This window comes from Tachypleus tridentatus, chromosome 6 (assembly GCF_004210375.1).
Source record: "Tachypleus tridentatus isolate NWPU-2018 chromosome 6, ASM421037v1, whole genome shotgun sequence".
NCBI lineage: Eukaryota > Metazoa > Arthropoda > Merostomata > Xiphosura > Limulidae > Tachypleus > Tachypleus tridentatus.
In genome coordinates, this window is record NC_134830.1 from 111871182 (window position 1) to 111883285 (window position 12104).

General features: G+C 28.6%; 1 protein-coding gene across 5 annotated transcripts in view; it reads right to left on the minus strand.

Moving 5' to 3' along the window:
- The window catches only part of LOC143253314 (ubiquitin-protein ligase E3B), a 65186-nt gene that overhangs the window by 16369 nt on the left and 36713 nt on the right, over positions 1–12104 (minus strand). For 4 of the 5 annotated variants that reach the window (XR_013029501.1, XR_013029502.1, XR_013029499.1 and 1 more), the window contains exons 13-20: positions 11830–11942; positions 10216–10406; positions 9515–9676; positions 7073–7244; positions 6542–6660; positions 5708–5822; positions 4692–4791; positions 2747–2866 (exon numbers count right to left, since the gene is read on the minus strand). Coding sequence is in view for 1 of the 5 variants with exons in the window: in XM_076506988.1 (XP_076363103.1) it covers positions 2747–2866; positions 4692–4791; positions 5708–5822; positions 6542–6660; positions 7073–7244; positions 9515–9676; positions 10216–10406; positions 11830–11942 (1092 nt within the window). In the remaining 4 variants the exon portion in view is untranslated. The remainder of the gene's footprint in view (positions 1–2746; positions 2867–4691; positions 4792–5707; positions 5823–6541; positions 6661–7072; positions 7245–9514; positions 9677–10215; positions 10407–11829; positions 11943–12104) is intronic. The other variant, XR_013029500.1, reaches the window with a different exon arrangement.

The following is a 12104-nucleotide window of genomic DNA, read 5'->3' on the forward strand; positions in this document are numbered from 1 at the left end:
CACTAGAAGTTTTCAGTTGGTTATGTAGTATGACCCTAGGAGAGGGCTGTACTTCATTAGGTGTTTCCTGTTGACTAAGTAATATGGTTGAGGTTGTAATTTCCTTGAGAAGAGTTTCTATGGTTTGTTGATTTCCACACTTTGTTCTTTTGTTGAAGGTTGGTTAGGTAGGTCTTTTTTACTGGTTAAGTAATGCTGCTCTAGGAGAGGGCTGTATTTCACTAGGTGTTTCCTGTTGGCTACATAATATGGTTGAGGTTGTAATTTCTTTGAGAAGAGTTTCCACAGTATATTGATTTCCACACCTTGTTCTTTTGTTGAAGGTTGGTAGGCCTTCACAGGTAATGTAATCCTGCTCAAGGAGAGAATTGTATTTCACTAAGTGTTTTTTGTTAGTTATGTAATGTGGCTCTAGAAGAGAACTGAAGTTTGCTAGAAGTTTTCAGTTGGTTATGTAGTACGATCCGAGGAGAGAGAGCTGAATTTCACTAGGTGTTTCCTTTTGGTTATGTAGTACAGCCCTAGAAAAAGAGCTGTATTTCACTTAAGTGTTTTCTGTTGATTATGCAGTGTGGTTTTGGTTGTAATTTCCTTGAGTAAGGGTTCCACAGTTTGTTGATTTCTACACCTTGGTCTTTTGATGAGGATTGGTTTGGGGTATGTAATAATTTTTTTTTCATTTTCAATAACTTTTCATGTTTAGCTGAGTTTAGAGCTTGTACTTTGTTCCATTAACATAAATACACATGAAAAAAGATGAAAAATCAAAGAAACAACACAAATCCAATCCCAAGTTAATTTAGTATGAATTTTATGAACCAAAATAATATTTAATAATACACTTTAAATGTTTAATAATATTTTTGAAATGTTACGTAGTTTTGTGTTTGATAGAAAAAAAGATAAAAACAACAATGTATTGAATGCATTAGACATATTGTAACTTTTCTGAATTACCCAGGAAGATTGGTAATATAATAATGTATTCAAACATATTTTAATTTGTCTATGAACTTAACATAATAAACTTTTCAGCCACTTTAACCCTTTTGTGATGGGCTTGATATAATCTACTAGTTAGGTATTTGTACTATAACTTTTGATAAACCTTCAGTAAAGATTGCAAGTCATTTGTATACAAAAATCATATTTTTAACAAAGTAGTTTTACTAAACATTGCTGTGTGAATATATTGAGTCTGTTTCATTACTAGTCCAAGTGTAATGTGATTTTCATGTTATGATTAATAAAAACTGTTCGTCTCAAAATCACAAATATTATTTGTGTAATCTCCGAAACATTGTAAATACATTTTAAACATTTGTTTTCAGTAAAACTTTATACTCTGTCTGTTATTTTCTTTATAAGGTTTGTCAATTTGACTTGGTCTCACACACACCATAAAAATTAGATTTCTTTTCTGTCTTGCTAATATTATAGAAGTTGCATTAATGTGGTACACATGCACTCATATTACTAGACCCAAAACTATGAAACCTTTCTTTACAAAGTGACCTGTCTTTGTTGTGCTTTAGTGGACGTATTTTGTAACATACATTTCATTTATAATATATTATATTTGTATACGTATAGTATTAATATTTACAAAGAAGTCTTCAATGTTATTTTTCTTAAAATACAGAACAGTAAATAAAGAAGTATAGCAAACTATTATTTCTTCTTGTAATCTATTTGCTGCTTGCAACAGATTTCTAAGTCTATCAAATTTTGCATGTGGAGGATGTGAAATAATTCATTATAGGTGTTATATACACATTTGAAATAATTAAAACTCATAAATTACTACTTCCACTATAATCTATCAAACTTAATAAGTAAGCTGTATTTGGATCTAAAAGATATGAAATTTTCAAGCTGACTAAAGACTCACCTTACCAGTTTGAGTTCTTGGATTGAAAAAATGAGTTAATGTAACAATATTTCATAATGGCTGAGAATGTCACAAGAGGGACAGTTGGAGTTTTCAATTGGTTATTCACACAACACAGACAGAAGTACATTTACATAAGAAAGTGTTTCCAAAAACAGAAAGTGTTGAGTGGTATCACAGTGTGTTTTTCAAAACCTGAGTGATATCTCAGCATATATAAAAGACAGAAGGCTCTTATTATATATTCTAGCTTGTCAATATCAGTAATTTGTGTTCCTCATTTGTATGAAACTATAGACTTTGTATTTGGACATAACAAACATATTAAATGAACCAAATTCTCTATTCAACATACCCCATGAAGTATAAAAAATCAATATTTAGGTATGGTTTTTAGTATTTTCTTCTAAATTAACTGATAATACTGAAGTTTTAATTATAGTCTAAAATTTGATATCAAACATAATGAATAAATTCATAAAACAGCAGTTCAATAAAATTTTCAATGCAAGTCAACAAATCAAATGATGTGGACTTTGACCCATGACCTATTGCAAAATGGTTAACTTGTCTAAACTATCAGTGAACTTATAAGAATTTATTCAGACATATTTTAATCCTTGTGCCTTATAAAGTTAACTGGATCATATATTTGTTTCATCTATCTGAATAATAATAAGGGAAATTGGCAAGACAATGAATGGGTCAGAAATATTGTGAATAATGTAAACCATAAGTGAAATCAAAGAGTTACTGAATCAATTATCATGTGTATTTAAACAAACTGAAATTACAGACAAATTTAGCAATGTAGTAAATGAAAATATTAAATATATGAATTAGAAGTGAGGTTACCTCTACTATCCGAGATCTATGTACTGTAATAAGTGTCGACTGTGGGGAGGCACAAGCTGATTCTGTTAGTCCTAGTACATTCTTCTCTGCTGCTACATTCTTTCGAAATAGAACCACTCTCTGTAATGTACAAGAAATTTTACTAGTAAAAATTTAAAAACAACAACAATATGCATTGGAAATTTTACCAAGTAATACAAGTAGTTTGGTTTATATCCATATATTAAATGTGACTATCAGTCAAAAATAAAATCTATATTAAATGACAATGGAATAATAAATCATTATAATGTCATTTAATGCAATATTAAAGAAGGTAGTTCAATATTTTTTAAAAAGTGTCTAATCTATTAAACATGGTGTAAGTTTCAAAGAATGAATATCATGTATAATATTCAAATCATTAGTAGGTATAACTTACTAGTCCTTAATTCAAGTAACTAAAAATGAAATACAGTGGTATAATATGGCCAAACTGTCGAAGTTTTGACATTTGTTAGTTCTAAAAATGAGGAAGAAATCACACTGAACTGCATCTTTTTGTTCTGCCTTCTTCTAAGTCAATTTTTTTACATAAAAGACGGATGAAAAAAGATATGATGAACAAACATTTACAGTCAAACATGATTTTATAGCTTTTCTTAGGTCTAAAGGCCTCAATTACTCTTAAGGTTAAGAGTCTTATACCATATTAAAAATATTTGACAGGATTTAAACAACATTTGAGATATAATTTTGGCAGTCTAGCTACTAAGCTCTGATAGTAAGCAAAAGGACCTACTGGAAAGTGACTTGTGGCAGACAAAAATAGACCTAATATCCTATTTTTACATTCATGACAATAAATGTGTAAAGAATTAATCAGGAAAATTTTGAATTAAAAATATCTCCCATCAAACGTAGCTTTATCATTAGAAATAAAATATGATGATTTTGTAAGAAAAGAATGACACAGCTCTTAGTTGTGTCTTAAAATCTTTCATGAAAGACAAAGTAAATTAAAGTTAATTAAGATAGTTGAATAAAAAATAATAGTAGTAATTTGATTTGCTTCTTTAAACCTTTGATAACTAAGACCCTGTGATAAATTTTCAATACTTCTTGTAACAACTATTTCTCCTAAAAATATAATACAGACAGAGTAGCTCATCTTAAAAAGTTATAAAATAAATATTCTAAAACCATCTCTTAAAAGGAATGATTTCTTATCAAATCATACATATAAATATACATAAACTATTTTTAATATAAAATTCAGCAGGTAGCTGCCATCAGCTAGGATGCAAGGGTGGTTTATGAAAAGTTATGATGTTCCAGTTACCTTATGGCATATATATTACAGGCCTGACTTTATCCAATGGGTAGAAAACAAAAAGAGTAAAATTTAGGTTCATCATTAAAATCTCATTGGAAAAGAACCAGTAGAATAATCCAAAAGAAGTTACAATGATGATTTAAAAAAATATGACTTTTGACCATTAAAGTTTATTAGTGAGAATTAAGTCAGAATTGTTTGGAAATGTAACAACATTACTGAATTATTTTGGGAGGGAAATTAGACTAACATTTTTTTATTTGAATGCTTAATTTATGGATTAATAAATCAAAAATATATTTCTGTTTTCAAAAGGAAGTAACTTTTATTTAACTGGTTGCAAAAAGTACTTAATAATTACAACAGAAATTACAGTGTGCTACTATTTTAGTTATTGCTAAATGCACAATATTTATACTAAACACTTAAGTGTTCTATATTATAGTGGTTACAAAATAAACTTAACATACATACATAACATCACAGTGTGCTACTATTATACTGATTTCAAAATGGATTTAATGTTTATACCAAAAATATTAACATTAAATCCATTTTAATTAGGTTGCTGCTAATATAATGATTTCAAAATGTACTTAGTATACACACTAAAAGCTATGTTAAATATACCTCTTTATGTGGAATTATGTGTGGAACTCTCTGCATCAGGACTTGAGCAGCTTTTTTCCCTTTCTCCAAGTCATTCATGAAGTTGCTTACACGAATATCTCTAAAACAGTTAAAGATATTGGAGAGTTCTGTAATAGTCCTTCCTTTAAGTTAATAAAAAACAGCACATATATCTTCCTTCTGTTATGAATAAATGTAAGCTCATTAATGTATATATACTGTTTGTGTGTAAATGCTGATACAACTGAATGGGAAGCTGACTACAACAACTCACTTGGAACTGTAATTATTACATGAAAGTAACACCAGTTCTATTTTTTTTATCACAGAGTCTAACTGAAACCACAAGTTGTAATTACAATGGATAGCACCATTTGTAATTCCCTGTAGCTAGGAAATGACAATGAAAACAAGTAACTACAGTTGTCACAAAGATTTAATTTTTCATTCTTTCAAATGGATTGGATCAGTAGTGCTTTTAATAATTCACAAAAATTGTTTGCAATGATTTTTATTTTGTTTAATATCTGTGAAAGAAGCTCAAGGTTATGACTGGCTAGTTTTCAGGCTAATTCACATTGAATATCTGGTTAAAGTGACACTGACATCTGTGCCTCTATACTTTGTTACACTCATTAAACCTTTTATTCTCTTGAAGAAGACAAGTCAACTATTCAAAAGTGGTTAAGTTTGGGGTCTCGTTTGAAAACATTAAAATGTTTGTGTAACAGTTATTGCTTCTGTAAAATGAACTCTTGTAAAACTATCCTTTCATGTATAATATTATAAACTAGCTCTTATTAGCATTAGCCTATAGTCATAAAATGAAACAAGAAAACAAGCATGAAGAATGAACTAAGCTTAGAATTTCATTATAACTGTTAAATGCAGAGTTTATCTCATCATACAGGAATAATAAAGTTTATCAAAGTTTACTAGTGTATAAAACTTTTAAAAAAAGCCACATACTTTAACAGTCAACCAATGGGAAGACAAATTGAATTTGAGTTACTCACTTAATAAGCCAATGATCTGGAGAGGTATATGGACGCCGACAATCACGTTTGTACAGCAACATTAACAGCGTATGTGCCGAATTGAGTAGATAATTGTTGTTGTTAGTTTTTAGATCTGTAAAGTAACCACTTCACTTAGACATTACAGATGACTTAAAATTGGAATATATATATATACTGTTGAAAATAAGTATATATCACTTTTAAGAAACATCTTGGATATAAATTTAAAAACTGTAAGCTTTTATATTAAATGCAGAGGCAAGTCACAATTGTAGTTATTTAAAAACTTTTTTAAAAATATAATTAAACTCCAAATGCCTATGAACTATGTTGTCTTGGGTATCCTTTATTTTGCAAGATACCAAGTTTTATTAAACTACTTTTTGTTTATGTTATACAATTTAGTATAGCATAAAATATTAGTTAATAATCCATATTCAAGTAGTATATAAGTTTTGAGTTCTTAATTCTAAAAGGCAATTTTAAAGAAAAATCTTGAATTTCTCATAGTGTGACATGCATGACACATTCTTCTCTTGGCATCTTCTCTATTTTATTTGCCACCCTTCAAAAAAGTAAGACATTAAATGTAAATTACTTCCTATAAAATCATCATTGCTCAGACATACCATAATTTATGCAGCTTTCAATTTTGTTTGATTATACAGTTATATATTGAAAGTTAGAAGTATTAAATTTATAAATATTTTAAATGAGTACAGAGAAGTCAGGTGGTCTGTCAAAAGAATATCAATATCACATATCTTTCATCTGTACACAACATAATTTTTATACATAGTTTAAAATTTCATTTTCATTAATTCTACGCACCTATTAAATTGTTCCACACCAGTTTGAAGACAAACTGGTTCAGAAAGGCAGAAATGGCAGATAGTTCTTCAAGTCTGAAAGGTTTCTGTTGATCATACATCTCCATATCATCCAGTATTCTAGAGTGATTATATGAAAAAAAAATGTTTCTAATATACACTCATTTCTTGACCAATATAGAGAATGGATGATGTATGTATACTAATAAAATAATTATATGCTACAAATACAAAGAAACAAAAAGGTACACAAACTTCTAGATTGTTGTGTGTGTGTGCAGGGGTAAAATTGCTTTTATTATTTGTGATCTTCAGAGTCAAGGTGATGCCAGATAACAGGTTATTTCACATATTGTTACATTATCACAGAATAAACATGGCTGAAAATATTTTGGGAATAATATTCTCTTTAAATAAAAATATTTATATTACTCAGTAATACAAAACTGTGTAGAAGTGCTAAAATCACTTGCACTGTGGTATAGAGCCACAAGCTAACATATCAGAACAAAAGTTAAACAGGAAGACTCACGTGATGAGATGAGTAGCACAGTCACAGAATAAAATAAGTATCTGCAACTCAGGTGTACATATCTTCGACGTCATGGCTAGATGATCAAGAAATGATTTTAGGCCTCCACCAGGTCCCAAACTACATATGAATTTCCACAGGTTTGACAACACAATGTCCTGATAACAAAGCCCTATAAACAATGAAAAAACAAAGTGTTTTCGAAGTGTTTTGTGTAAACAACTGATAATACTCAACAAGTAAAATACAACTTTCAAACTGAAGTTACTTAAAAGTAATGAAGTTTTTTTTAATGTTTATTATAGCACTACCTAATGGGGCTGTTTGTTCTTTATTTCAATTCAAGGTTTAATTTAATAACTGACAGACTTTTACTAACATAATCCTAGCTAATCATGTAGTCCACTAATACACAGTCTGGAGAACCTAAATTACACTTCATTCAATAAGTCTAATGAAAAAACTGTGAATATTTTTGATATTATGGTTAACTTACAAATCACAAAATGTTATGTTGTTAATGCATTAAATTTGGGCTATCATTCTTTTTCATATTTATATGCAAATCCATAGAGATTATGATTCTGTTTGTTGGTACTGACTTGTTTAAATATTCACATTTTAAATCATATTCCACTTTTCTACATGTACTTGTCTTTCATTTAACAGTTTTATAACTATTTTTAACATAAAACAATTAATTGTTAAGTTGTTAATGCCTATATTTTAGCATTTCATAAGTATTCTTTATGATATGGCTATTAATAACATGACAAAAAATATCTAAAATATAAAACTTAACTGTGTAACTAGGAAAACTACTACATTATTGTAAACTAATGCATGCAATGATATCACAATTCATGTGCTATGTAAACAATTCATTCAGTATATAACATTTAAAAATGGAAATCCTTGGGTTTTGCCAAAAAAATACTGTGATTTATGATGCATAACTGATTTAGTCTAAACTAATGCAAAGAAACTGGTTTCATTTTATTGAAAATACAACAAGATATTTAAAGTAATCTGCAAAATGATTGGTATTTCACTGACATAACTCTGGTGTCCATACAGCCAGATATTTTGTTTATATTTCCATGGCTTTATAAATTTGTTTTTCAGATTAATAACTTAGCATCTTTCACTTTTTCATTACTGAAATGAAGAAATAGGAAACGAAACAAAACTTTAAAAAAGTTTTGAGGTGGCTTGACTGGGTAATGAAAAACCTTTATAATAAACATATGATGTTTCTGTAATATTTTATCATCCTTAGGTATAAGTAGTTTAGAGAGATGTATGAGTATATATGTAGTATAGAACAAAGAGGTCACATGACTGGATACTGATGTTAATCTGTGTTCTTTAATTAAGATAGCTTTTTTTTAATTTTGCACTTACTGATGTTAGGTTTTTGTTTAAAATTACAGTTTTGTATGGATATACTGTTTTTTTTGAGTTGTGATGGTAGTAAACATGAGAGAAGTGGTATTATGTTCAGTGAATCTGGCTTCCAATTTTATATCTATTTCTCATATATAAAGTTCTAGCCTGTTATTGTATCTAATTTTATAAATGATGTTGGAATTGTGTGATTCTACGTAATTTTTACTTAATAATGATTTTAGTACTTTGTTTTAAGTTTAATTTGACTTCAACAACAAATTTATCTTTGAAGGCAAGTTTTCTCCTAGTTTAATTATTTTGAGCTGATTTGAGGGATAAATGGTACACTGCAGTGTAACATTGTGTTGTCCGGTGTCTTAGTGTCAATTTTGTTTGCAGGTTCAGTTTTGAGGTTTCTGTTCCAATGGTTGTGTGGAAATATTAAACCCAAATACTCTTTCAAATCAAAATTAATAATCAGAAATTAAAGACTTCTTTTAACATTTTTCAAGCAACAGTCTACTTGTAACAGGTAAGATAAAGAGATGCTAGTGTGTGAATTATGTGTTGAAAAGTCAAGTTCAAGATAATATCCCAGCCACTCACAATAACAAGGATTAAAAAATAAAGCCCCTGAAATACCTCCCCTGAAGTTTTCATTCTGAGGAAACTGACAAACTTTATGCACTTGTCTTAAACTAAACTTTTTTTTACTGAAGCATCACATGAAACCCTAATAATTGTATATTCTGTCTAATAACAATAAAGCAAAACATTAAATAAATGTACAAAACAACAAAATCAGTGTGTGAAGAATAACTGTGTAAAATAACATAAACATTTATTTTATTACTACTGTTCATGTGAGAAAAGTTCATTATCTTAATCATTGATAAAAGTTTCACACAAAACACTTTACTATTCTTATTTCATTTGTACACTATGTTTTCAGCCCATCTGTCTGTTTTTATGATGTATTAAAAAGAAACCAGTTAACAAAGGCTACAAAGAATAAAACTACACACATCACATACTTTTATTTTTAATTCTTACCAGTAAGAATGTCTAGTCTCATTTGTCTAAGGGTAGCTAAAGCTGTTTCAAATAAACAACAAGACATTGCCACTACAGTAGTCTCTGGACTGCCTAGTCTTTTGTACTTAACAGAATTGGATCTTCCAGATGAAGCTCTCTCAAAGGCTTTCTTCAGTAAGCCTTACAGACAGAGGAAATGTATGAGATCTAACATACATGCAGACATTTTCAAGAACAATACTGAGAAGAAATATTATGGTAATATTTAATTACATAAAATATGCACAAAACAAGTTTTCAGAAATAATGGTAATAACAGCTTTCTCCAATATTTTACACGAATTAATTCAATTTTACAACTATTTTGTATCCTAATACATTATTGTGGAAATATTATTAAGATATTTCTAATCCTGGTGGTGAAGTATATTTTCATAAAAAAGTTGATATGAAAAAGCACAATTAAGTCTTTATAACTCCCAGTTACAAGCACTATGTTTTGTATTAAGCATAAACATGTTATGCAGAGGCTTCTGAACTTAAAACTTAAAGTAACAAGGCCAAAAACCAGAAAAAAGAGTTTTAAAATCACCAACTATGAGTTTTAATCATGTGAATTTTATAAACAATGATCTTAATTGAACTGAAATACAGAAAAAGGAATAGATTTAGATAACATCCTCAAACTATGAGTTCCATCAATTACTCAGAATATAGACCTGAGCAAGGAGTTGCAGAACACATACTAGTTGATCTATTTGGTGAGCTAGGTTGAGATGTTGTGGGAGTTGCCTCCACTGGTCTTGTGGCTGCTAGACTTTCAAACAATCCAGCAAAAAGCATCTTGACAAAAGGTCCACTCCACAGTAATTGCAGTTGTATTTTTACATACACTAGTGACTCATGAAGACTAAAAAACATGAATACACAAATTACTGGTTGCAGTTAAAATTCCACAGTTTAAAAATATAATGATAAGAAGTTTAAACAATGTGTACTTTTTTAATATAATTTTGCTATATTCAAAAATATAGCCTATTAATACATATCAAACGTTCTATTTAGTTAAATTGATTAATATTTTGAAAAGATGGACTATGTAAAAAAACAAAAAAACGTAAGTGTTAACATCCAATTATTTGATAAACTATTAAAACATTTAAATTAGCTCCAGTCAACTCAAAGTCCTAACCTTACAGAATTAAGACATTTTAAACTTGCAAAGTGTAAGAGTTAACTACTAGTGTTGGTAATGTATAAAGAAACGTTCAATACTTATAACCACTTTTATGAAAATCAAATGATACATTTTAGACAATTACTATATGAACTTAATACAATAAAAACATTATTACAAAAAACATTTTTCTGTTGTATGACACTGATCTGAAACCAATAGGTAAAAGAGCACATATGAAGAGAATGTCATCATATATGATATAATTACAAGTTAATATATAATTATATATTATATATTGTTGATTACAACAATATATTCTTTGAAACCAGAACAAGCATTCTTGTAAAAATTGTTTCTTTATAAGTCCAAAACTTATCAGTGAAATCTTAGAAATGTCGCTAAAGACAAAAATGCAGAGAAACTTTATAAAAAATATCTTAATAAACTAACTACTTGAATAAAGCTTGGCAGAGAACATGAGAAGAATTTAATTGAGATTTCCCGTGTGCTCTTCTGTTTAAAACATTAAAACAGTAACTTGAATTCACAATCAAAATTTAAAAATGATTAATTTCTATGCTTACAAGTTTAAAGTGAGCAAAACTCTGTTTGTAACTTTACCTGGAACTTTTGGAAAGATCACTCAAGTATTTAGTAACTTTAATGTTTAACTTTACAGATACTCAATATAAAGTGGTATTGTAATTTTTATAATATTTGTTACTACTTAACCTACAAACATTTTCAAGGAACAGTACAATTTCTAATCATTAGGCCTGTAAATATAAAGGACAAGTATTATACTCAATATCTTATACATAAATGGTATAACTTTGCTAATAGTTTCCTGTTGTGTAACGTAAATATACTAAATCAATTTCACTTGACTTGCAGTTAAAAAATCTTATCAATTACGCATAGATTAAAAAATAAAAACATGTAGAACAATCTAAGCAATACAGGCAGCATAATGATGTGTTAGTTTCAACCATACACGTCATTAAAATTTTCAGTTTATTACATTCTGGTTCAGATAATATATATTGCTAACATAAGCACTTAAAAACAAATGATAAATATCAGAATAAAGTTTTATCCAATGTTTCTAGATTAGAATCCATTATCATAAGAAAAAGTTTTAATGTGCACTTACCCTCGATCTATTGTCTGAGCAAACCAACCCAAAATAGGATGCCAATGTGTCAAATTGGACTGCTTATTGACTACATATTTCTGGCAACTTTCAATCAGACGAGTGACAACATTCTGCAAAGATACAATTATACATAGGTTATGTAATTCTTACATAAAATACATTTAACAAACATCATAACAGTAAACGTTTTTTAAGAACAATTTTGTTATTTAAGTTTATGTTGTAATATGTTCATAAATCTAATCTCAAATGTGTAGGAAAAAATCTAAAAG